This window comes from Grampus griseus (genome assembly GCF_964374135.1).
Source record: "Grampus griseus genome assembly, chromosome: 2".
Classification (NCBI taxonomy): Eukaryota; Metazoa; Chordata; class Mammalia; order Artiodactyla; family Delphinidae; genus Grampus; species Grampus griseus.
The window spans coordinates 91,931,597-91,958,961 of NC_139018.1; the positions used below are offsets into that span (position 1 = coordinate 91,931,597).

At 40.1% G+C, this 27,365-nt stretch overlaps 2 protein-coding genes across 4 annotated transcripts in view; one reads left to right on the top strand and one right to left on the bottom strand.

Moving 5' to 3' along the window:
- The window catches only part of SHC4 (SHC adaptor protein 4), a gene marked incomplete at its 5' end in the record, with an annotated part of 124,300 nt that overhangs the window by 41,502 nt on the left and 55,433 nt on the right, over positions 1 to 27,365 (bottom strand). For all 3 annotated transcript variants that reach the window (XM_082647513.1, XM_082647512.1, XM_082647511.1), the window contains 4 exons: positions 5,044 to 5,095; positions 8,690 to 8,743; positions 19,687 to 19,806; positions 22,600 to 22,663. In XM_082647513.1, the coding sequence (XP_082503639.1) occupies positions 5,044 to 5,095; positions 8,690 to 8,743; positions 19,687 to 19,806; positions 22,600 to 22,663 (290 nt within the window). The remainder of the gene's footprint in view (positions 1 to 5,043; positions 5,096 to 8,689; positions 8,744 to 19,686; positions 19,807 to 22,599; positions 22,664 to 27,365) is intronic.
- On the top strand, positions 12,137 to 13,905 carry EID1 (EP300 interacting inhibitor of differentiation 1). Its single transcript, XM_082647517.1, has 2 exons — positions 12,137 to 13,139; positions 13,676 to 13,905. The coding sequence occupies exon 1, from the start codon at positions 12,246 to 12,248 to the stop codon at positions 12,819 to 12,821; it is 576 nt and encodes a 191-aa protein (XP_082503643.1). The 5' UTR covers positions 12,137 to 12,245; the 3' UTR covers positions 12,822 to 13,139; positions 13,676 to 13,905.

Here is a 27,365-nt window from a genome sequence, read left to right on the forward strand (position 1 = left end):
TCGGCTCTACGTATACACATATCCCCATATCCCCTCCCTCTTGAGCCACCCTCCCACCCTCCCTATCCCACCCCTCTAGGTGGTCACGAAGCACCGAGCTGATCTCCCCGTGCTATATGCAGCTGCTTCTCACTAGCGATCTGTTTTACATTTGGTAGTGTACATATGTCCATGCCACTCTCTCACTTCATCCCAGCTTCCCCTTCCCCTTCCCCCACCTCTGTCCTCAAGTCTGTTTCTCTACGTCTGTGTCTTTATTCCTGTTCTGCCCCTAGGTTCAACAGAACCATTTTTTTTTTTAGATTCCATATATATGTGTTAGCATACGGTATTTGTTTTTCTCTTTCTGACTTACTTCACTCTGTATGACAGACTCTAGGTCCGTCCACCTCACTACAAATAACTCAATTTTGTTTCTTTTTATGGCTGAGTAACATTCCACTCTTGTCTTTCCTATCTTTTTTCCAAAAAACTACCTGGAATCATACCATACACATTGTTTCATAATCTGCTTTTTGTACTCAATAACATTAATTGCTGCATGGTAGTACAGTCTGTGGATTCATTTAAATAACTTGCTATTTATGAATACTGAATTTTCTTTTTCCTATTGTATCAATAACATATGACAGTGATCTTTACTGCTTAATCTTTGTGCATGGCTTATTTCCTTAGAAGTGAAGTTGCTGGTTCAAAAGTGTTTACCTTTTTTAAAGTTTGATGCAAATTGTCAGTTTGCTCTCTGAAACATTTGGATCTGCAGTGTTCAAGAGTTACTACTACTCTAAATCACGTTTTACCTTTTATCAAAGACAAAGTATGATATCTAATTATAATTTGTGTTTCTTTGATTACTAGTAAGGTTAAAGTTGCTTTTTGCTTTTTTTTTTATGTTTCTTGGTGCCTTGTAATCTTCTTTGGTAAATGTGTGCTCCAGACCTGGAGTCGGTCCAGGTACTTACTGGCTGGGTGAGCTTAGTAAAACCTTCTTTTCTCAATTCCAGAGTTTGCTTCTACAAAAAATGAGTAACATTAATACCTACCTCATAGGATTGTTGTGAGGTTGAAATGAGACCATGCAGACTAAATACTCTTGATAATGCCTGGCATGTGGTGAGCACGCAGTAAGTAACTTTCTTGTTCTTATTTCTCTATTGGATTGCTTTTCCTATTTGTAAAAATCCCTGTTTCTTTAGTGCACACCACTTCAAATCGCTCAGGACAATAATAATAATGGCTATCATTTATAGCATACTTATAATGAGCCAGGCACTGAGAGATTTGCATTGCATATAATATCTCATTAAATCCTCAGGATCATCTGATTTCTATTTTTTTTTTTATCAATGCTCGTAGCTAAATAGCTCCCAAGTACTATTAGTTCACAATTTTGTCCAGACCGTCCCTTCTTCCCCCAGTGCAGTTTAAAGCATCATCACCCCTGCCCAGGACCAATGAGACGTCCTCCAAATTGGACTCTACAATTCCAGACTGCTTTCCTGCCCTCCAATATCACCTTCACAGATATAAAGGCCAGAAAAATTATCATTTTTTAATTTCAGTAGAATGGCAGAAGCCAGGATAATTTTTTATAAAGCTCAAAATCTTCAACAGCTCCCACTGACCTTTTGGCTGGCATTCAAAGCCTCCACAATCTCCCTACCTTTTCAGCCATGGCTCCCCTACTTCTACTCTTTGCTTTCCCTGCAATCCCACCTTTATCCACCATCCAAACCCACAGCCCCAAGCTCTCACTGCACAGCTCTTCCACCTGCGCCTTTATTCACTTATTGCACAAAGCCCACCTGGGCAGCTGCCAGGCTCCAGGCACTATTCCCTATGCTCCCCTACTTCTCCTGCACACCCTACAGCTTCTGTTTCTCTCCCCTGTGATGATGAGCCCATGGTGGCCAGGAATTATTTTTCTCCCACAACAATTACCTCAGCCCGTTGTAAATTAGTATGTAATTAATAATTATTTGTGGACTCAAGAACTGTGTTGGTACTTTTGTACAGAAATTAAAGTCCAGAGGCTCAGGTGAGGGGGAAGGATTTAACACTAGAGGGATGTGCAAGCAGTGGGTATGTCGTGAACAGAGTGGCTTCTCGCAGAAAGCTTCCCAACCAAGATAAACAAGAGAAGGGGTGAGGGGACAAGAAAAGGAGTGATGAGGAGATACTAACTTTTTTGCCCAAGAAAATCACCCTAGATTTCTAAGTCATCTAGCTACTCAACAGAACTGTTTCCCTAAAGAAGAAAGATGAGAAGAGACTGTAAAGGAAATGATGCTTTCCCCGTATTACCTCAGTTACTCCTCCCAATAACACCAGCAAGTAGATGTTATTTCTCCCACTTAAAGAAACTGAGGTTCAGGATGTGAAACAGCTTGGCTAAGGCCTATGGTGAGATGGGGGAAGAATTATGATTCCCACCCACACTGTCTGACTCCAGCACCTTTCTTACTTCCTATACACGGGCTGGGGACTAAAAAAAGAAAACAATGAAACCTCTATTTGAACCATTTCTGAATCTATTCTCAACTCTCAAATCCCATCCATGAGCTCAGTCAATAGTTCTCATAAATGCCTTTGCAGAATCCCCAGGCCGGGATCCCCGTGGATCCCCTTCTAGCAACTCAGTTCTGATGAACTACTCGGACACCAGAACAGGAGATTTCAAAGTGAACAAGTTATGGAATTTAAGAAAAAAAAATGTCATGAAGAACCTAGGGGTAAGACAGGAATAAAGACACAGACCTACTAGAGAATGGACTTGAGGATATGGGGAAGGGGAAGGGGAAGCTGTGACAAAGTGAGAGAGAGGCATGGACATATATACACTACCAAACGTAAAATAGCTAGCTAGTGGGAAGCAGCTGCATAGCACAAGGAGATCAGCTCGGTGCTTTGTGACCGCCTGGAAGGGTGGGATAGGGAGGGTGGGAGGGAGGGAGAGGATATGGGAACATATGTATAACTGATTCACTTTGTTATAAAGCAGAAACTAACACACCATTGTAAAGCAATTATACTCCAATAAAGATGTCAAAAAAAAAAAGTGAACAAGTTGCATCGTATTTGCTCTGCCTCTCGTATTTCACTTAAGCAAGCAGGGAGATTTGCAAGCATGTGGATCCTGCTCACCGTTACCCTCAGCAAGGAGCAGAATCTTTGAACGCCTCCTGCTGTTTACTGAAGAGCAATGACATGCCTGAGATATTCAGTGACTGATGGAAAAGTTACTAAACGTCTGGATTTCCTGATCTATTTGCTCTTCCTTTCACCCTGCCCTTTTCAGGTTGAGAGAAAGGGCTTTGTTGTTCAGAGACCTTCCCAAAAATAGCATACTTTTATTCTTTAGGGAAGCTCAGGCCTGATTAAAAGAGGTTGCTCTTCTGGTATCCTTTGTTGTGTTCTGTTCCTACTCCCCGCCCCGCCGTTTCCCCTTCACTAGTTCCTGTCTCTTCTATCTACTCTTTGAGCAATATCCGTTCTTTATTATGTAGTTTAGAGTCTATTTTAATGCAGTATTGCACAGTATTTATCACCTGTTCCTTCTTTCCATCTCATCGAGCCATGTTCTCTTGGCCTGCATTTACTGAGAATCTACTCTGTGCCAGGTCCTATGCCAGCAGCTGGTCCTCATAATTTCATTTCTGACAATCACGATAGCTTCCAGATTGACCTCCCTCCCTCCCTGAATCCATCTACTGCATCCTGCTGCCAAACCAACCTTCCTAAATCTCTGTTTTATAAACAGCCTTCTCCACCCTTTGGCCCATAGGAATAAGTTCCTACTTATTAGCTCTCTCCTATCTGCCCTCTAGATGCCCTTTTGACTTTTTTCTCCTCCAAACACAATCTGCATTCTAGTGTTTTATTCACCTGTCCCCAGTATGCCACGCACATTTCCGCCTCTGTGTCTTTAGAGCTCTTTGAATTTCCAAATTCCACTCCATGTGTACTTAATAAATGTTTGCGGGGCAAACTCCACCCCTGCGGTGACAGGGGATGCTGCTCAATTCATAGGCTCTAATTAAGGAGGAGAAGCAACCTAACACTCATCCCTATGAGGAGTCTGAATGTCCCAGAGTTAGGAATGAGAAGCAACGCTCTGCATGTCTGTCTGCAGAGGCTCAATGGCCTAGCTTCAGGCCCCTGATCCAAAGTGTGGCTAGAAGGTGAGTTTCTTAGGTAACCTTGCCAAATCCTGGGATAAGACAACTAATCAACTCACTCTTCCATTCGCTCAGTCATTCAACAAAAATAGTTACGGAACATCACCTATGTGCAAGGCATTGTAATGAGTGCTTGGGAAACAACGGTGAGTAAGATAAACAGGTTCCTGCCCTCCAGGAGCTTTCAGTAGAAAGGAAAGACACTAAACACATAAACAAGTGAGTAAATAAAATAACAAAAGTGTGGGATGACGGTCAACAGAAGAGAAATAAAGTATTATGACACAGCAGAGTGGCATATACTACTGCAGATGGTAGTATATGAGTCAAAGAAGGTCTCTCTGAAGAAGAGACATTTAAACTGGATCCAAAAGATGAGAAAATGCCAGACAGAGTGACATGCCAGGCTCCTGAACAGCAAGTGCACAGGCTCAATGCATATAAACACACACACACACACACACACACACACACACACTCCCCAAGGCCACTGCAGGCCAATGACGTCACTGGTTTCTGTCTCAAGGGTAACTCATTTGTCTGCTGGGGATGTGGCAGCCAGCCCCGTCTATTATAACCAAAACAGCTTCTCTTTCGCTTATACAAATAGATGATAAGCCTTTTGGTTTATGGGATGTAAATGGCTCAAATGACTGGTGGGATTTAAATCCCACCTATATATTTTTTCTACTTTGCTCTGGTAGCAGGGCTATTTATTTCAAACTCAGAGTTACTTAATATTTCTAGACCCCAGTATAGCATTCTAGTGACTCTCATCACTTTGCATATTGAAAATAATTGCTTGTTACTTTTTAAAGTTGGTATATACCAGCTCTTAAGAAAATCTAGAAGTTGCTTTCCATACCTCGTTGATTAACTGGATCTTTAGCTACGTAGGCAACATAGTCTGTAGTATCCTATAAAAAAGGGAAAATGATTGCATTTAAAATGAATGCATTGTTACTGTTGAATGATAAGAGTACATTTAGGATATGATACTCAGGCAAGGACCGATACTAAGGTTTCTGTTTAAAGAGCAAAGGAAAGCCATCCTAGGAGGGAACATAAACAAATATACACTATATATTTAGCAACTGTGTGTGGAGTCCACATTCTCTGTCCCTTGGGGAGAGAATTTGAAGATTAAAAATTTAGAGGCAGACCATGCCACTAAGAACAAAAGAGAATGCAGTAGGAAATATGTTAGGACAAACATTCACAAAAAAATGGTTAGGAACTATAACTCTCCTGTGTTGAAAGTTGAAATACCAGGGGTTACGCAGTCACAAAGGTGTCACAGACTAGGATGTGGCACCATGATTTCCCTGCTGTCCAAACAGATACCACATACATCAGAAAATAAGTTGATTAAAGAGACATGGGTTTTATGGTTGTTAGCTTGCCTGTGTGCAGTGCAACTTAGGGAATAAGAGGGCAAAAATACAAGGCACTTATTTGATCAATATATAGAAAGGAGAGATCATTTTTGAGAAAGAGAACCCATGAAAAACCTAAGGAGTTCAAAAAGAGATGTGTTGCAAACTAGTTCTTACTAGTGGAGGAGGGGCAGGTGGGCAATACAGGGGTCAGATACAGGGGGAATACAGGCGGAATAGAGCCAATATTTTGTAGTAAGTGTAAATGGACTTTACCTTTAAAAATTGTATAAAAAACTTTAAAAGAAAGATAATAGCACCATTTAAACTTATGTTAAAAAAAAGAGATGTTGCTGGCTTTGGAAGAACAAATAAACAAAAAGCTACTTGGTAATTTTGACTTTTATTGAAAACAGTATGCTGATGAATGAGATTTTAATAATTAAAGATGCTTTTTGTTATCTCAGTTCTCAGGGAAAAAAAATACACACAGTGCCATTTGCAGATTGGAAGTATGACTCTCTAGAGGAAAGATGCAGTCAACTGGCAGGAAATAAAAGTCCATGTTTGTAATACCCTCAAGGACAATCACTTAATAACCCACAATGAATCATACAGGAAACGGATCTCAGGGCCAGCATAACTTGCCTTCAGTTATTTTAAAAAATAACACACACCTAAGTAAATCTCTCTTATGCAAACAGACAAAAGATTTGAAATATCTTATAAATAAATAAGGTCATATCTATGAGCTTTACATTATATACTTTAGAAGCAAAGCCACAATTACCAGGGGCTTGGCTGCTCATTTTAAAGTTGAAGAGGTGGCATGATGCTAGCAATGTTGTCTGCTATATTAGTTGATGGGAAAGAGGTCATGGGGCCTCTCCAGACCTCAGTTTCCTCATCTTCAAAAGAGTCTCCAACATTCTCACAGTCCTAAAATTCTACAACTGTAAATATCTAGGAGAATTTAAAGGATGTTAAAAGTAAAGCACAAATAGTGGGGGGGAAATCTAAGAAATATATTTAATTTTGACATACTCATAATGCATTCTTGAGATGAAAAAAGCATATACAGACACAGAAGCATTACCAAGAACTGCCTTCAGGGCTGAAAGAAGGAAGACAAGTAAACTGTTTATGAGACGAGAGTAAAAGTGAGGGTGAGCAGCGTGGAGAGGTGAGAGGAACACCCAGTATTTTTGAAACTTTGGAGGGACAATGGTAGAAAGAATGGGTACTACATTGGGCCACGGAGACCTCTGGTTGCCTACCCCTTGGACCGTTATCTGATGTGAAGCTGTAAATTATCTCAGTGAGTGTCCTAAGAAAATACAGACATGTGTTAGCAACAGTGGTGACAGTTATCACTCCGTGCCAGGCACTGCACTAGCAGTTTACATGCACCATTCCACTTAATTCTCACAGCACTTGAGGCAAGGGTGATCATTCCCCATTTTACAGATGAGGACCCTGAAGCTTAGAGTCTAAATAAGTCAAGTCTTACTTGACTCCAGAGCCTGGCACTCCACCATTCTGCCTCCCTGACCTGAGGGTAGAACTTCACTCGGGGGACCTCTAATGCCAAGGCTTCTGGTCACTCCAGTTTTCTATTTAAAACCAGCAGGATTTCTCTCCAGCTGCAGAGAGCACAAGGGTGCCACTCAATTCAGTAGGTACAAACTCTCCCACAGTGGCTACAATTCTTTCCTGTTTTTCTTTGTAGGGGCAGTGCTTTGGTTGGTCAAAAGAAATAAAGAACTGAAGGCACAAAAAGACAGTCTAAAAAGAATCAGGATTCTGGAGAACTATGGTAGACACCATGCAGGGCATGCCTAGGGTAAAATAAAGATTTTCATACCAATTCTAAAATGACAGCAACCATTGAAACTTGAAAAGGAAAATTTAGGGCAAACAGCAACAATTATTTTTCACACTACTCTTATAGAACTCATTACTTTAAATTGCTTAAGGAAAGTATTCGAGTTCCTTCATGGATGGCTGAGTTATAATGGGTTAGGAAGAGAAGTAACAGACAATGTGGGCCTTTTCGGACTGGCAGTCAACCCTCTCTGCTACCAAACACGTCCTTGGAGTCGCTGTTGAAGCCAGATTACAAGGCCGGATGGAGGGCGGATATAGAGGACCTGGGGATATGGAGGGCCCACAGTAAGTCATATGAAGATTTTTGACTTGGTGGAAGATTGGGGCCTCTAATCCCTGCATTGTTCAAGGGTCAACTCTATATTTCAAGGTACAAGAAAAATGTCACAATGTCACAGAGGAGCAAAACCCTCCTCCTCCTCCCTCAGTTTAAACAGATTTGTTTCTTGGTCAGTCACAGGCTTCCTAGCTTCAATGACCCTCCCCTTTTGCTCTGGTCCACAGCGGATGCAGTTGGAGGTCAGGGAATGACCCTCCACTCTGCAAAGAAGGCTTGGAGGGACAGCACTGACTCAGTCCCGCACAATTCATGGGAAATGAGCATCACATGGCCTCTTGGTAGGGAGGAACTGCAAGTTTTCTCTCCCCAGCTCAGCGTTCCCTCCATGAGTTTCTGCAAACCTAGTTGCTCGTTTCGGATTAGATTTAGTTGCCCTGGTTGACGGCCAGAATGGCAAATAGGCTTCCCCTCGTATACCAAATCCAGCTGATGAGTAGGATCTGCCTGGAACTCTGCGTTGCAAAAAATTCTGAGGGAGGACCGGCAAAACACATATGACATGCTTGTTTTTTATGAACTGGATATTATCTACAAGAAGCTTCTCAGATAATAACACAATGGAGTATTATAAATTCATCTACTAATCCAAATACTTAAAAAAAAAATCAGTGACAGGAAATACTCTGTCAAAACCAAATTTTTGATTACCAGCTACAGGTGGCTATTCACAAACTGTAATGAGATATTTGGAAACGACAGGTAGTGGCTAATATGCTTTACATGGAAGTTCTTTTAACTCTTATAAAAAGAATTTTTTTTTTTTTTTTTTTTTTCGGTACGCGGGCCTCCCACAGCTGAGGCCCCTCCCGCCGCGGAGCACAGGCTCCGGACGCGCAGGCCCAGCGGCCAACGGCCCACGGGCCCAGCCGCTCCGCGGCACAAAAGAACTTTTATGAATTCATACTTACCGGATCCCCTCCAGAAGCAAATGAAATAGACTGCATATGATGATTTGCAATAATCTGGAAAACATAAACAAATTAAACATGTATAATGCTAGAAACTAATTATACCTAGTTACTACATACCATCTAACAGTAATGTACATACATTGGCTTGTTTTGCTTTTACCTGCTCGGCATGCCTTGGGAAACCACTCCACCCACTTTCTATAATAATCTCACTTACACCATGAGGTTCAGGTGGGTTTGAGACGCCCATCTCACTACCCCTCTCCTTGCATCTGGATACATGATCCAGGCCTAGCCAATCACAAAACACCATCCCGCTGGATACAGCAAAGTCAATCAACATCTTTGGGGAGGAACTGAGATGAATAATAGAATGCATCTCTCCCTTCCATTTAAGACCTTAGTATAAGCCCAAAGCTTCTAGGAGCCATCTTTTGCTGCCATGTGGGAAAAGCCTGCTGGAAAATGAAGCTTTCCCTCTGGAGAAAAGTCAGAGCTGAGAGTTAAAAACAGTCAAAAGTCAGGGGATAATGTGTGTTTCATCAGTTCAACCAATACATTCCCCCCATCCCTTTATGTTTTTATGTATTTTTTCTATTTTATTTATTTAATTTTATATAAGTTAGTTTGAATTGAGTTTCAGTCATCTGCCAACCAAAAGTATTCTTACTAAGGCACTAATATTAAGACTTTCGATATGAAGTAAGACTATTCAAGTGAACTGCGTTAGTTAGCCAAGAAGATTGTCTCTTTTACTTGAGATTCTAGGCTTGCTTATTTGGAAACCACAGTGTAATGACCAACTCGCAGAGATGTATTTGTCATACTGTTTCAAGGGTTCATTAAAACAACGAGGCACCAGTTGGCTAATCCTGTCTTCAGATTTGCTTAACAGAATCTACTGAAGCTGCTTACATATGATGACCAAGAAATCCTACTCTTAGATGTATATCCAAAAGAACTGTGTAAATACGTACACCAAAAGATCTTCTCAATAAGGATAATCACTGCCCTGTTCACAACAGCCCCAAATTGGAAACAATCCCAATAATGATCATTGTGGTATTCAAACAAGGGGCTACTACATAGCAACAATATATTTCTTGGGCAAAAAGAAGCCTGTCACAAAGATTGTATACTGCACAGTTGAGTTTATATCAAGTTCAAAAGCAGGCAAAAGTATTTTATTCTGTTTGCGGTCAGCATAGTGGTGACTTTTGGTGCAAAGGAAGAGAAAGCAAGTGGTTTTCTAGAATCTTGCAAATGGTGTTCCTTGATCTGGGTAGTGGTTATACAAACATGTTCATTTTGTGATAATCAAGCCATACACTTATGATTTGTGCACTACTCTATATTTATGTTTTCTATATTTATGTTTCAGTTTAAAATGATTACTAAAACCAAAATCAATACACAGATTTCAATGTCATTCCCATGTATCAGCAATAGCCACTTTGACACTGCATGGGGGAGAGGGGGAAGGTACATTTTACAAGAGAACCTAAGTATAAAACTAATAAGAATCACATAAGACTTTTTGGAAAACTTCATTGAAGGGTACAAATAAGACCTGAACAAGTAGAAAGACATATATCACCTTTATGGATGAGAAGACAATACCATAAAGATGTCAATTCTCCCCCAACTTAATCTATAAATTCCATGCAATTCCAATAAAAATTCCACCAATGCCATTCAGGGAACTTTTCAAACTACTTCTAAAATTCACATTGGAAGAATAAATGTGCAAGAAGAGCTAAGGCAATTTTTTTAAAGGACAAAGAGACAAGATTTTCCATATTATTAAGACATATTATAAAACTATAGAAATTCATTAGACTACAAAGTCTAAAAACAGATTGACACTTTTGTGGTCGTTTAGTCTATGATAGATGTGGCACCGAATAGCAGACAAAAGGACAAGTGATTAAATTAGCGGAGGTACCTGAATTAGCTACATATATGAAAAAATATATAAATAAATCCTGTCCTCATGCTATTTATAAATAAATGTTTGATCCATAAAAGATCTATACAAACATTAGAAGACAGATAAAAGATTATGCTTATGATTTCTGAGGTAGGTAAATCCATCTTAATAGAAAGAAAAAGACAGGAAAGAAACCCTTAGATTTGATTGCATGAAAACCCATTTTTAAACTTTTGTATAAGACCCCCAAAACAAGAAACAAGAGGGAGAATATATTTGTAACATGTGAAACAAAGTATTCATATACAGAGTTTATAAGAAATTCCTATATCAATAAGAAAAAGAAATAAACCCAAAATAAGACCATTTAATTTTCAGAGGTAATACTGATAGAAATGTTCAATAAACATATTGAAAGATAATCTCCAATAAATTAAGGCTATAAAAAATAAAACAAGACGGCATTAAATGGATAAAATTGTTAAAGTTCAACAAAATCATGTCTGGTAACGGTGTGGATATTCTCAGACACCGCTGGCTAGAGCTTAAATTTGTACAGCAACTTTGAGAGCAATTTGACATTCACTAAAAACCAAAGTATGCATACCCCAAAATTCCACCTTTGCACTTCTAGGTTTTTATTCTAGAAAACTACTGGCACATGTGGATGTTCAATTACGCATAGTTTATAATATCAAAATATAGAAAGTTATTTGTGCATAGTTAGGTCATCTACAGTATAGCTATACAAATAGAATAGTATGAAAAAATATATGTCTATGTATACTAACAGGTAAATCTTCAAGACATTGATGAGGGTTTTTTGTTTGTTTGCTTATTTTGTCAGTTGAAGACAATTATGTAAGACACGTAAAAAAAATAAGATTTTTTTTCCACGAGGACATAAAGATTCAAGTAAACGTAAAGAAAAAGGGTTTAAAGAATACACACCAAACTGGTAACAGTGTACCTTTATCTCCTGCGAAATGCAATGGGACTATGTATTTCTTGTCTGTTTTTTTAAAGAACACCGATAATATGCTTATTTGTGAATTTAACTTTTTTTAAAATGAGAAAAACAGGAGAGATGAATGGATAAATTCTAAATATGTTGATCTGCGGTTGAGAACTTCGTGTGGTTTGGAACTGCGGATTTAGCGGTCATTAGCGCACAGATAAAAGACAGATAAAACCGTGGAAGAGACGCGACTGCCTGGGGATGGGGGATAGAATAGGCGCAGAAAGAGGGAGAGAAAGGAGGGGGGCGATGAGGGAGGAGGAGTACGGGGTCTTACAGAGCCATGTATTTCCAAGCTTATCGCATCATAAGCAGCAGAACGGTTAGGTAATGCAGTGGCCAAGCAATGCTCTTGCACGTACAGCATCTAGGTCTGAAGTTCGAACGCACGGAGAGCCGACCAGCGAGCCCCGGGAACATTCCCGGGGTGGAACTGCCAGCTGCCGGCCCCCAAACAGCGCTCCGAGAGGTAGGCGGTGTCTGGGGGTCGCGCACACGCACAAGGTCACGCAAGCGCACGGTGCTTGCGCAAGCGCACAACCGCACGGCCGCGTAGCTCCGATCTTGCCGAAAACGCCTTGCGGGGAGGTTGAGCCGCTTGCACAATGTCTGAAATGAACGAGCTGTCCGAGCTCTATGAGGAAAGCAATGACCTGCAGATGGATGTGATGCCTGGCGAGAGTGACCTTCCGCAGATGGAGGTAGGCGGCGGGAGCCGGGAGCCATCCCTGAACACCTACCGCGCCGGGGCCCAGCCACAGCTGGAGGAGGAAGGCCCGATGGAGGAGGAGGCCGCCCAGCCAATGGCGGAGCCGCTGGGGCAGCGAGGCCTCGCTAGCCGGCCCGGCCCTGGGGAGCAGCCAGGCCAGATCGCGGGCCCTGATTTCGAGAGCGAGGACGAGGGCGAGGAATTCGATGACTGGGAGGACGACTACGACTATCCGGAAGAGGAGCAGCTGAGTGGTGCAGGCTACAGAGTATCAGCGGCCCTTGAAGAAGCCAACAAGATGTTTTTGAGAACCTCCAGAGCAAGAGAAGCAGCTCTGGATGGCGGGTTTCAGATGCATTATGAGAAGACCCCGTTTGATCAGTTGGCTTTTATCGAAGAGCTTTTTTCACTCATGGTTGTCAATCGTCTGACCGAAGAGCTCGGCTGTGATGAGATTATTGATAGAGAGTAGTTAAACGCTGTGAAGAGAGGAGGAAACTACTTGAGGAGAGACCTGGCATTCCACTGTCTCTTGGGTTCATTCCAAATAGTTCCGTGCCAATGAAAAACTTGGTCTTCAAAAAAAAAAAATTTTTTTTTTTTGTAGAATAAAGTAGCGACTGCACAGTTATGAAAAAGGAAATTGTTAAAGAAAAAGGATCTAAATACTGTCGAAACCTGTTTTCAAGAATGTCCTGAAACATTTATGGCTTTGACTTTGTTATTGATCCAGATTAATTTCCTTGCATTGAGGAAAATATATGTTCCTGTAAGGGATGGCTTTGCAAGAGTAAGTCATGACCAAGACAGACTGCCAGTACAAGAGCCCACTGATACTAATTATATGCGAAAAAGTAACTAATTTATCCAGCTTAGGACATGAGATGTTTTTTGAGTTATTTGGACTGAAAGCATATCGAGAAAACTGTCAGGTTCCATTTTGTGATCTATCCAAGCCGTGGTTATCAAAAGCTAAATTTTTAGTGTAAAATAAATCGAGTATTCTTCAGTATCCCGAAAGGATAATCAAACCCCAAAAGAAATATGTATCATGTGTGCTATATCTTAAAATGTGTTTCCAAGAGCATCTGAGATTTTGTTTGTACATGTATCTTGATCATTTTTAAAGCTACTGTAACCTTTAATTCAAGAAAATTCATTGTCTTGGACATTTTTAAAAGTCAAAAATTAAGATGTCCTTAATAAGTTTCAAATGTAGACATTAATGTGTATGTGAAAGTACAAAGAAAACACACTATTTCTAACATCCGTATATACTAGAGAAATATTGTGTTTTACTTGCTCTCTGTTTTTCATTTTTTACAGGCAAAAGACTCTGGTTGAACTTCATAATGTAAGAACTGTTAAGTGAAAATTGTCCAGTAAAAGGAAAGCCCTACACCTAAAAAAGACTTCATGAACAACCCTTAAAGGTTTTAAACCTGCCCAGAAATCCACCTCGGTATCTGAAGTTTCCCTCTGTCTCCTCCTCTAATTAAGCTTGTTAGTGGTTATGCACCAGCATTGGGGATAATAAAAATTTCTTGTTCTGTGTATTTTGTTTGGCTAATGGTATTGCATACATACTTTCTCTAATACTACTTTTTATTGTGTTATATTGGTTTTATTGTATGATTGCAATCACCTTATGATTTAAACTTAATGACTATAAGGGAACGTGCTCCAGCTTCAAATACCGGATTACAAATTAATTGGTGGAAATTAAACTTAGTAAATTCCTATAAGAGAATTTGCCAACCTGGGAAAAACTGCCAAATCAATAAGGATGTTACTGTGGTTCTTAAGATGTTGATGTTCTCTGTGAATAATAATTAGTCAGGAGGCTGTGCCCAGTAAAACTGAATATACCAACAGGTCTTAGGATCAGCAAAAAGGTACCAGATGTTTTTGCTCCATTATGGCAGTAAAGGACACATCCAATACAGCAGGACAACTTGGAGCCTTATTTATGTTAACAGTCATCCTGTCTTTTAGCGAGGGGGGGTTCTTTTCTGTAAAATATAGGACTGACATGCTTCCCTGGTGGCGCAGTGGTTGAGAGTCCGCCTGCCGATGCAGGGGACACGGGTTCGTGCCCCGGTCCGGGAAGATCCCACATGCTGTGGAGCGGCTGGGCCCGTGAGCCATGGCCGCTGAGCCTGCGCGTACGGAGCCTGTGCTCCGCAATGGGAAAGGCCACAACAGTGAGAGGCCCGTGTACCGCAAAAAAAAAAAAAAAAATAGGACTGACAAGTAAGGATGATTATAATTCAGACATGAGCTTGGCGGGGAGAGGAGTGATAGATGGGCGAACACTAGATAGAAGATTAAGTGTTGGCACTTAAAACATCTTAATCCTGCTTCCTCTCACACGGCTCACTTCTTCCATTGCATTTTCAAACAGCTTGTAGATGCAGTTATGAGTCTGGATACATAACTGCTTGTGTGATGTGAATTAACAGGACTCTGGACAAAGAATTAAAAGGGTGCCAGTATACATGAACTGACTAGTTGCACTTACCTCCAGATAAAGATGATGGGAAATAGGTTCAGAAAAAAACAGATCTATAAACCAGGAAGTGTAATTCTCTTTCTCTTAGGGAGCAAGTAGGGAGCAAGAGGAGGGGGAAAGAAAACCACTCCCTGTTGGGTTTGAAGGCTCATTTTGGGGAGAAAGACCTGGACTCTCTCACTCCTCTGATGGTTGGTTTGTTGGTCTTAAAAGTAGGCAGGGGGCTTCCCTGGTGGTGCAGTGGTTGAGAGTCCACCTGCCGATGCAGGGGACACGGGTTCGTGCCCCGGTCTGGGAAGATCCCACATGCCGCGGAGCGGCTGGGCCCGTGAGCCATGGCCGCTGAGCCTGCGCGTCCAGAGCCTGTGCTCCGCAATGGGAGAGGCCACAACAGTGAGAGGCCCGCGTACCGCAAAAAAAAACAAACTAGGCAATAACCTGAGAGACCACTGAAATTAATACTTGTTAATATTTACTAAAGGTAGGAAATGGTAACATTTTAAAATGTTACAGTTAAATCACAGACTGGAACCAGCCTACCTGATTCAAATCTGGGCTGCACTGCCTATAGCTCTGTAACTGAGTAGATTAATCTCTCTGCCTCAGGATCCTGAACTGAAAATAAGGATAATTGGATGAACCTTATACATGGTGAGGATTGATATACACACATCTATATAAACAGATAAACTAAAGAAAGGAGTTCTGGGGACGTTGTAATCCTGATTCTCTGATGGCGGGAGAGGATGGGGATGTGGAATGGGGAGAGTTAACTTAAACTTATGAGTGTGTAGTGTGATTTGCGCAGAGCTTTCTAGGTCTATCCATAGTTACTTTAAATGTTTGCTTAGATCAGATGTCCCACATTGGCTCATCTCAAGAACGCCTCTATTTTGTTTGGCTCATGCTTATAATTTTAATTTCTTAATTAAAGACCAACATCTCATAATCCAGAGAGAGCAGCAAAACTCCCAGATTTCCATCTTCTTTTTTTTTCCCCAAAAGTGGAAGACCTGGCAGCCCTTGACCTATAGTCCCATCGGAAGCATCTGATTGGCCTTTACACAGGGAAAGTATTCTGTTTGCAATGTTCCCCAGTGTTGTCTCCCCAACATGGAGACCAAGTAGCACTCGTCATTTATCACTGTGCTCGCACCACTGTGTGTTCATGAACCTGGACAGTTTGCATTACCTGCCTGGCCTCTGTAGGTGTTTGAATTGCCTCTCCTCTTGGAGACTAAAGGATGTCTCCATTTTCTGCCCGTTTTACCTTATCTCTTTAGTACCCGTCTCAATTTCACTAGCTGTTAGAGTCGATGATAGGAGTGTAGAAACTAGTAGAGAAATAGTGGGAGTAGGAGCTACTCAGACTGACATTTTTGCTTAACGCCTTATTAAAGTATGTCAAGGAAGTCTGTTGCTTGAATTTTTTTTTTTTTTTGCGGTACGCGGGCCTCTCACTGTTGTGGCCTCTCCCATTGTGGAGCACAGGCTCCGGATGCGCAGGTTCAGCGGCCATGGCTCACGGGCCGGATCTTCCTGGACGGGGGCACGAACCCGTGTCCCCTGCATCGGCAGGCGGACTCTCAACCACTGCGCCCTGTTGCTTGAATTTTTAAAACAAGGACTATATAAAAACCCCTATAACTTGCTTTTGCAAAATATATTTTCCCATCCCCAAATATGGTAAGTTTTAAAAATTGCAAGCATTGCACGTTTGCGTGTTTAATATCTTATTTTCTGCCTCTGAGGTTCTGTGAGACATTTTCTGGGAGTGAATGGTTACATTCTTGATGTTCTCAATGACAAAATAAATGTGAACCATCTGACCCATAAATGCTCTGTCATCTATGAATGTATCTATAAACTTGAAGCTGTTTATGTTTTCAGTCCAAAGTATATCTTTGAAGTTAAGGGTGAGGGGAGGATATTTGTATTTATCTTAGAACTTCAGAGGCTAGTTTTCTTTAAGGAAAATTTAATTGATAAAGCATTTTCTCATGTTATGTCCACACGGTCACTTCTCTGCTGCCTTTATCCCTTGGACATTTTAGCTGTCCTTTTGAAGGAACGTATAAAGCTTCTTGAGTTTAAGCATCTAGAGCGGCACATCTTTTTTACACCCCAAACCTCATCCCCGTGGCCATTCTCCCCAGGTCTGCAGAATAGTTCAAAGTTATTTTTAAAAATCAGCCCCTGGGTCTAATATCAATGAGATCCTAACTTTGGTCCCCACTCCAGCGGTGGGCTGAGCACAGCCCATTCGATGCCACCAGTACAGAAAAGATGTGAGCCACTCCCCAAAGCAGCTCTTTGCTGTAACTATTGGTCGTGGAAGCCACCCATGCCCACTGTCCCTCCTTTTATTCACCTGAAAGACTATGGACGTGTGGCAGTACCAGCTCTAACTGCAGTGGCCTGGAAAAGGGTAGCAGAGGGGAAAGAGATTTTGAGAATAACGTGCCCTCCACCATACACACCACAACCCTCTTCTTCCTAAATTCCCAATTCACTTCAGTCACCCATGGAAAGAGCCATTTTTAAAAATGCTCATTCAGTTCTACACAGCTGTCATCGTGATGGCTCTCGCTTTGCCTACTCTTCCTCCCCTACAAAACTCAGATAATTCAAGGGTTCCTATACTCAATGAAATCCTATAACTAAAAGAGTTGAGCATCCCTGGTACCATCCACATGGGTGAAAACTAAAAATAAATTTTACATCCACAAATGTCTTGAGGGCAAAGCATCCGAAGGACAATTAATGTTTCACCTTCCACCCAGATTGGCTGCATCTTCCAAGTACAGCCCCATATGTTCTGCTGTCAGATATCAATGGTATCACCTCTCTTGGATAACCAATCTTGATTCAACCAGACAGGAATCTATTTAAAATTGTTTCATATTAAACATTTTCCTCTATGGTGCTTTATACTACTGTGTAAGCAATGTATTTTATTCTGCTTTTGAATTTAGAAAATAAAGCAAACCTCAAAACCACAAGTGAAACAGAGTCACAGATGTAGAAAACAAACATGGTTACCAGGGGTCGGGGGAAGCCGGGTTGGGGAGGGATAAACTGGGAGATTGGGATTGACATATACACACTACTATATATAAAATAGATAACTAATAAGGACCTACTATACAAAACAGGGGGGCTTCCCTGGTGGCACAGTGGTTAAGAATCCACCTGCCAATGCAGGGGACACGGGTTCGAGCCCTGGTCAGGGAAGATCCCACATGCCGTGGAGCAACTAAGCCCGTGAGCCAGAACTTTGAACCCATGTTGCTAGAGCCTGTGCTCCGCAACAAGAGAAGCCACCACAATGAGAAGCCCACACACCGCAAGGAAGAGTAGTCCCGCTCGCCGCAACTAGAGAAAGCCTGCGTGCAGCAACGAAGACCCAACGCAGCCAAAAATAAATGAATGCATAAATAAATAAATAAATAAATTATATAGCACTCTTCTCAATATTCTGTATATGACCTATATGGGAATAGAATCTAAAAAAGAGTGGCTATATGTATATGCATAACTGATTCACTTTGCTATACAGCAGAAAGTAACACAACATTGTAAATCAACTATACTCCAAGAAAAATTAAAAAAAAAAACTGCAAGTGAATTTTTTGGTAAAAAATGGAAATCAAAATGTTTATAACTGTACTTATATGTTACTGACAATTTTATAATTTTACATACTACAATATGCTTTCCCTGCTAAGTACTGAGTATATGAAAAGGCCTCAAGGAAAAATGCACCATGCAATGGGCACTGTGCTGAGTGATTTACATCCAGTGATTTACATGATCTTACTTAATCCTCTAAATAACCCAATAAGACACATACTGTTGCTAAGACCATCTTCTCAGAAACTCTAAGTTTAAGACTATAATCCTCATTTCACTGATGATGAAAATTGAGTGGTAGGGTAACTTGCTTGTTAGTGGCAAAGCCAGGCTTTCAACCTACATGTGACCTCAAAGCCTCTTACTGTTTTATCACTGACAAGTACACGTTAAACCCTGCGTGAGTCCCTGATCAATAGCACTCCACACAGTAAAAACTTAAATACCAAGAACCTCAAATCACTACATATTAGACAAAGAAAAATTAGACTCTAACATACATAAATAACCTGATATAAGGAATTTAGTTTAAAAAATAAGTCAAAAAAGAGTGTCCTAGTTTAAAGTACATATTTAGTGCAATGCCTGTATATCTTTTATATTTGCTTCAACGATGCTGTTCTTTGAGAAATAATGTTTACAGTGAGAACTCAGGCACACCATAGAATCATAAATCATCAAAGATGAAAAAGTTGTTTACACAATAACATTTGAGAAGGCTTTTCAATCTTAAGGGTTGGAAGAAAATGTTTTCTGCTTAAATTTCGGTTAGCTGGAACATTGACCCTAACATCACCCTTCCCCTCTGTCCTTCATGTGCATCCCCAGTCCAACATGCAGTCTGTTAGTTCTGATGATGGAATTTCTTTCCCTTTGCAGAGGGGTAGCGGAGAGTAATAAATGACTGACTCAAGTATATTCCAAATGGTACTTAATATGTTCTTTGCACCTTAGTTTTTATTACAAAGCCGATAGGTAGGGGCAAGTATGTAGGCAGTTAAATGCCCCAGCGATGGGTTAGTAATACTGTTGTCCTAATTATTGCTACACATAAATCCTTGGCAGATTTTTTCCCCTCATGTCTTATTAAGTTTTAGGTACACTGTCTGAAACTTTATTCTCTTCATTATGCCCAGACTGTTCTAGAAAAATAGATGATATGTTAAACTATAAGTGACATTCATGATCTTACCTGTTGGTTGTCAAGATTCATCAGTGTGAGGCTGCATGTTGAGATGGTCAGTTTTATATTCATTCCCGAAAACTGAAGATTACTTTTGCCAAGAACTGTTGATAGGAACTTAGCTGGAGGCTTTAAAAATAACATAACAACACTCTGTAAGTTATGGACTTTGTTACAGAATGAATATTTATGTTTTTTAAATGTTAAAAATGAAACCAAAAGTTGGTTCTTCAAAAAGATCAACAAAATTGACAAACCTTTAGCTAGATAAACTAAGAAAAAAAGAGAGAAGACTCAAATTAGTAAGATGAGAAATGAGAGTGGGGTCATTACTACCAATTCAACAGAAGTAAAAGGATTATGAGAATACTATGAACAGTTGTATGTCAACACACTGGATTACCTAGATGAAATGGACAAATTCCTAGAAACATAAAAGCTACCAAGACTAAATCATGAAGAAATAGAAAATCTGTGTAGACCTATAACTAGTCAGAAGGAAGGAAGGGAGGGAGGGAGGGAGGTAGGAAGGAAGGGAAAATAACAAGTGTTAGCAAGGATGTGGAGAAACTGAAACCCTTGTACACTATTTGTAGGAATGTACAATGGTACAACAGCTATGGAAAACAGTACAGCAGCTCCTCAAAAAATTAAAACTAGAATTACCATAAGATCCAGCAATTTCTACTTTTGGTTATATACCCAAAAGGACTGAAAGCAAGGACTTGAAGAGATATTTGTACATCCATGTTCATAGCAGCATTATTTACAATAGTTAAAACATGGAAGTAACCCAAGTGTCCATCAACAGATAAATGGAAAGCAAAATGTGATATATACATACAATGAAATATTTATTCTGTCTTAGTAAGGAAGGAAATTTTGACATGTGCTACAGCATGGATGAACCTTGAGGACATTATGTGGAGTACTGTGAAATAAGCCAGTCATAATAAGACAAATACTGTATGATTCCACTTATATGAGATACTTAGAGTAGTCAAAATCATAGAGACAGAAAGTAGAATGGTGGTTGTCAGGGGCTGGAGATGGGGGGGGGGGAATGGGAAGTTGTTTTTTAATGAGTATAAACTTTCTGTTTTACAAGATAAAAAAAAAGTTACGGGACTATTCCTAATAAATTGTTTAACTAGATTGTGTAAAATAACTTCATTGCTTAATATGAAATTTCAAAGTTAAGGCTTGGGGGAAATGGGCTTTATAGAAGCAAACAATTCTAAGTATATTCTGTTCTTCAAGTAAATGACTTTATTTCTTAAAAAAAAAAAAGAGTTATGGGGATAGATGGGGGTGACGATTGAACAACAGTATGAATGTACTTAATATCCCTGAACTATACCCTTAGAAATGGTTCCAATGGTAGATTTTATGTTATGTGTATTTTATCACAATTTTTCAAATTGGGAGGAAAAAGAATATAAAAAATATAAAGTGCATGGAAGAGTCCCTGGCATGTATTAAGTACTCAGTAAAAAAGCTAGCTATCGAAGGGAATTAGCTCAAAAATTTCTTTTTTTTTTTTTTTTTTTTACTTCTTTACATGTGTACTTTCTGGAAAGATGACAGCCCGGTTTGCTTTTGTTTTATTTTGTTTTGGAGTGTGGATCCCACTACTCCTGAAATGAGAAAGTCTTAAGTGAATAAGCCTGTTTGTTGGGATCTTCCAGTCGGAACCTCCTATTCACAGAGGTTATGAGAGGCAGGAGGAGGCTAGAGGCTACAGACAGACCATCGGTTCTGTCAGAGAAACTAGTAATGGGAGTTCTAGTAGAATTCAAGAGCCATTCTTCAGAGTTTCCCAGATCATGTGGCTCCTCTGAGTCACTCTGGGTGACAGTGGGTTCAGTCCTATGCAAAATAATGAGTAATGATAAAAAATTAGGCAGGGTGGTATGGAAATAGAGCAGTAAAGCCGGGACTCTGAAGACCTGGCGTCTACAGCTGGTGCTGACCTTGATCTTCCTAGTGACTCAAGGCAAGTCTCTTCTCTGAGCCATGGTTTAGCAGCTGGCAAAGTGAGAGGGTTCAACTGGGAGATCTCTAAAAATTCCTCCCCTCTTAAACAGTCTATACTTCTATAATTTATATAGTTATCTTAAGCGCCATTGCACCTCCCCTTTGGACTTTTCAAAGCAACTAAGTATTCTAGGGATAATACTAACTAGCATTAGCGTTGAAAGCCTAATGTAAGCAAGACACTTAACACATCACTTCATTTAATTCTTACATAATTCTATAAACTAAGGGCTATTTTCTCCTACTTTACAAATGAGGAAACCAAGGATTCGAAAGGTGAAATGACTTGATCAAGATCACACAGTTAGTAGGTGGCAGAGACAGGATTTAAGTGCAAGTCTAACATCAAATCTCATGATTTCTTTCAACATGAAAAGCTCCTTCTACCCATTTATTACCCTTACCTCTACCAGCACTCTTGTTTCCATCTGAAAATAGGCCATGGAGTCCTAAAAGTCTAAAATGTTAAAATGCAGAATACATACATTATAAAATATTGAAATTGGAAGGTACCAAAATTGGTCATCTGGTTCAACAGCTTAACTTTACAGGAACAAGAATGGAGTTTTGGAGAGATGAGATACCATGCTCAAAGGTAAGTAAATACCTAGCTCTGCAACCAGATTTTCTGACTTGAAAAGACCCAGGTGCTTTCTCTACTCTGACCCTCAGGCATCACCATTTCAGACAGTGTCTGGCAAGTCAGAAAAACTTGAGGGACAAGAACAACTTTGAGTGCTTCTCAGATAGCATGTCAAATAATCACGGCCATTCTAGACCTTGGGTCATGTGGTGGAATGAACTAACAACTATTTTGATACTATCTTTCCCATAGTTAGGGAAACTAAAAAAAAAAAAAAAAAAAAAAAAAACACCAATATTTACCTTTCGCTTTTTAATGGCTCCATTTGCCCCGGGGACAGCTTCACACAGGCGACTTATTGCTTCCCTACAGAACAGAAACCATATAAAGACTCAGCATACTATCAAGTACACAGTAAATGTTCAATAAACATTAGCAAGTATTATGACCAAAATGTACACTCACATAATGGTGAGCCTGACATAAATGACCTTCCCCACTCCCACTGGAGAAAACACTGAGCTTAGTCTCTCTGCAGCTCAAACCCAAGAAAATCCAGCAACACCTTAATATTGAAAAATTGCTTTACAGTAAGGAGTCCTACTATTCACCTTCTTCGTCTTTTTTCCTTGGCTTTTAAGGATTGGTTTTCAGTGCTATTGATTTCTAACCAAAAAGGACTGATGGAACTTTACTGTCTGGGAATACTTCACAGTTTTACCTTTAGCAAAATCCTCTGTGGTGTGATGAATAAAAAAGCTTCATAGTATCTCAGCACCAAAGATAATTAAATACAAAAGAATCCAACACTAGAGGAAGTTTAAAAGGATTGAGAGAGAATTGAACTTCAAGGTGGTCCCAAATGGAGCCTTATTGACTAAGTTACTGCTCCAAGCCATTGAGCTTTCATGTAATTTCACAGAAGAAAAGAAAATCAATAACAGATTTCCTCCTTTGCTTATTTTTCTGCCCTTACTATATATTGCACTTCCTGAGAGAAGAGCACCGCTAAAAGAAGTAGTTGTTCCTTAATGGAAGTGGTGAACGAACTGGCGCCCTCCTCTCCAGAAATGCAGTTATAACTAAGAGCTTTTGTCTCTGGGACTCAGCATTCAGAACCACCCAAGCTTTCACGTGGCGTAATCTGAACCTTCGCTTCATGGCTTTCAACACACATGTCAAACTTTTCACAAAGCAAATGGAAATCTCTAAACTCCTTCCAGATCCACTGGACATCATCGTTTAAATTAGTACACTGTATTCACACACACACACACACACACACACACACACACACACACTATACAGTTTTTATATATATTAGATTTCATGAAAATATTTTCTATGAGATGTTTTTGATTCCCAAAGGAAGGGGATGCAGAGAGAGGAATGCAGACCCATTAAAAATATATATACGTTATAGATAGATAGATATAAAGATATATAAATAAATATAGATAGATAGGTAGATCTATATACATAGTAGTGCAGAGCTATGTTCTCAACATAATTACCCGCAACCAATGGATAGAAAGGCTTTTTGCCTTAGCATATCTTCTCAGAATTTTATGTTTATTCCTCCTCTAGGATTCCAAACTTGTTCTGTGGAGTCAAGCAGGACAACTCAGAGAGTTGGTCTTTTTGGTTTGGTTGGTTGATTGATGTTTTGAGTCATCTTAATGATTAGTCAATAATTGCTGACACATCTAATTAATCTGAATTGGTCTCTGGTGTTGCCAAAATAACTAGTCCAGGCACCCAAATATGTTGTTGGTATTTAACAAAGAAAGATTATGGGAAAGGTGTTCTTAGATCCTTTACTCCATGAGAGCCAACAGGGGTGCTTTGGTCTAAAAAGCTCCCTGTAAATGGTTTGAAATAAAAGTAGAAACAAAGGCGGGCACTGATGCTGCCAAGTATAATAATAGTTATTATTAGAAGTTGTTACTTTTATATAGCATCTATAGTTTTATAAATTGCTTTTCCAGGCATTGTTTTCTTGATTCTCATTCCAGCTGTCAATATCTTCTAACAAAAAGTAAAGTTATGAATTTGAATTAAAGGGAATGCTTTATAGGATGAGCACCCCTCAAGGAGGGTTTGGAAGGCTGAACCTTCCTGGCAGAGTGGAGTTGGGAAATTCCAGACAGAGGGAAGAGCATGTGTAAAGACACTAAAACATAAATTATCACAACATGTGAGGAACTACAGTACTTTGACATTGATATTGCAGGAGCATAAATTGTGGTAGAACAAGAGTGAGTAAGAGCTAAGAGATGGGATTAGAGTCTGAAAACTTTTTCTATAAAGAGCCAGATAGTAAATATTTTAGACTTTGCTCTGTTGCAACTACTGAACTCTGCCACTGTAGCTCAACCACAGCAGTAGACAACATGTAAACAGATGAGCACAGCTGTGTTCCAGTAACTTTATTTCTAAAAGCAGGCAACTGGCCATATTTAGCCCAAGGGCTGTCATTTGCCAATTCCTGGATTAGGTAATTCATACAAACGGAGTTAGAAATAGTTCAGTTTTAAGAAACAAGAAAATGTTGACATTCATTATACTTCTGGAATTAAAAATTAAAGCAACTATAAGATACTTGCTCCACTCTTATTACATTCACAGAACAGAAAATTACAAAGCCAGTATTGGGGGAAATGGGAATAATTCCACTTCAGGTATACTTATCCATTGCTGGTGGCCTTGATTAGTATTAATACAATCTTTCTAGAGATAAAGTTCATAAAAGATGACAAATGTCATAATATTTATCAGAGCTTTTGACAAGGGAGGAGGAATTTGTATTGAAATAGCATTGAGTAGTTATGTAAAAGAAACATTTATTTTAGAGTAAAAAACCAACCCCAAAGCTTGTGATATAGATATAAAACAAATCAATATAAATATTGCCACTTGAAATGTTAAGTATGAGAACTACAGAAATATGGGGGGAATCTATACAAATTAGTGGGGAAAAGTAGAACTTGGAATGGCATATACACACTGGTAGCAGCTATATAAAATTAATTCTGTATAAATAGTGACATAGAAAGAGCATATAAACAGTGACTTGGTTTAGGTGTCTTCTGTGTGTGATTTGCTGTTTCCTGTTTTTGATTCTATTGATGTTTAGATGTAAACAGTGTTATGTTTTCCTTCATTGTACAGTTGATTGCATAAAAAATCTTTTAAAATATTCAAAAGAATGCAAAGTTAGTTCCTCAGCAGGAGTTTTGCTCATGTACTGTGGAGATGTGAGGGCACGTCAAGGATGTCCCGATGGAGTGACACAACCTGCCTCTCTTTTGCCAACAATTGCAGAGATGGGACAATGCTCACGTTATAGATAATAACAGATCTTTATTTCTCCCTCTGCTCCCATCCCCGCTTAGCCTTTAACGCCTCCATCTTTATAGCCACTAAGTCCAGATTTATCTTTTCAGTTTGCTTGGTAGACTTGCTGGTTTCCACTTCACAAAGTTTCACAAACAAAAAAACCCTTGACCAGATTTAGCAATGCTTTCACATTAGAAATCCCTACCTTTAGATTTGTAGAAGAGAGCCTGGGTTTTAATGAAGAAGCTGCTCCTATGTATATGGTCAGGCTCAGCACTCATCACCTTATGTACGTCTTCTCAGTCTTAATAATGTCATTTCACGGTAGGTATTTTATCCCCATTTTACAAATGAAGAAACTAAAGTTCAAAGAACTTTAATAACTGCCTCCAAATAACGCAGCGGATAGTGGGAGAGACAGAATGCAAATCCAAGTCTGACTTCAAAATCCACACTCACCCAGGGAGGGACCATAATGCCAAGTGCATGAAAAGGAGGGAGTCCCAGACTTTGGGAACTAGGGAGGAGAAACACATTGGTCCTTCCCTTGCTCACTCCCCAGCACAGAAAGAGGCTCCTTTTTGGCCAATCCTTCTGCATTGTGGCTGGAGTAACCTGCCAAGGGAAGAAGGCAAAGTGGTAGGGGTCAGCTCTGGAGAAGGCCCATGAGGATGCCCCGGCCCTTTGCTTTCTATACAGCGGCTGTTATCTCCTTAGGGACGAGAAGAACTTCCAGAGCCCGGCCACATGCCCTCAGGGGAAGAACACACATGTGTGCAAGGCACACTCACTCAGAACTTTAAAGTAAGTTGAGGCACCAGAAGCTTCACAGATTCAGAAAGTCTCTTAATATACAACTCAAAAGAAACAAGGGGAAACTTGTGCTTATGAACTTGCTTTTAAAAAGTAGTTATACTGTAAACCCACGTTCACAGCAGCATTATTCGCAATAGCTGGGGACTTCCCTGGTGGTCCAGTGGTAAAGAATATGCCTTCCAATGCAGGAGACACAGGTTCGATCCCTGGTCAAGATCCCACATGCCGCGGGGCAACTAAGCCCGAGCACCGCAACTATCGAGCTCACATGCCTCAATGAGAGAGCCCACGTGCAGCAAACTACAGAGCCCACACACTCTGGACCCCACATGCCATAACTACTGAGCTCACGCACCCTGGAACCCGCACACCACAGCTAGGGAGAGAAAACCCGCACACCACAACTAGAGAGAAGCCCAAGCACCGCAACTAGAGAGAAACCCGAGCCCCACGACAAAGAGATCACATGCCATAATGAAAAGGTCCCGCATGCCTCAACAAAAGATCCTGTGTGCTGCAACTAAGATCTGACGCAGCCAAAACAACTAAGAAAAATAAATTAATTAATTAATTAAATATTCACAACAGCCAAAGCATGGAAGGAACCCATGTGTCCTCAATGGGTGAATGGATAAGCAAAATGTGGTATATACATACAATGGAATATTATTCAGCCTTAAAAAGGAAGGACATTCTGCAATGTGCTACAACATAATGAATCTTGAGGACATTATGCAAAGTGAAATAAACCAGTCACAAAAAGACAGATACTGCATGACTCCACTTACATAAGGTACTTAGAGTAGGTCAAAGATCATAGAAAGTAGAATGATGGTTGCCAGGGTCTGGGGGAGAATGGGGGGTTACTGTTTAATAGGTACAGAGTTTCAGTTTCACAAGATGAAAAGAATTA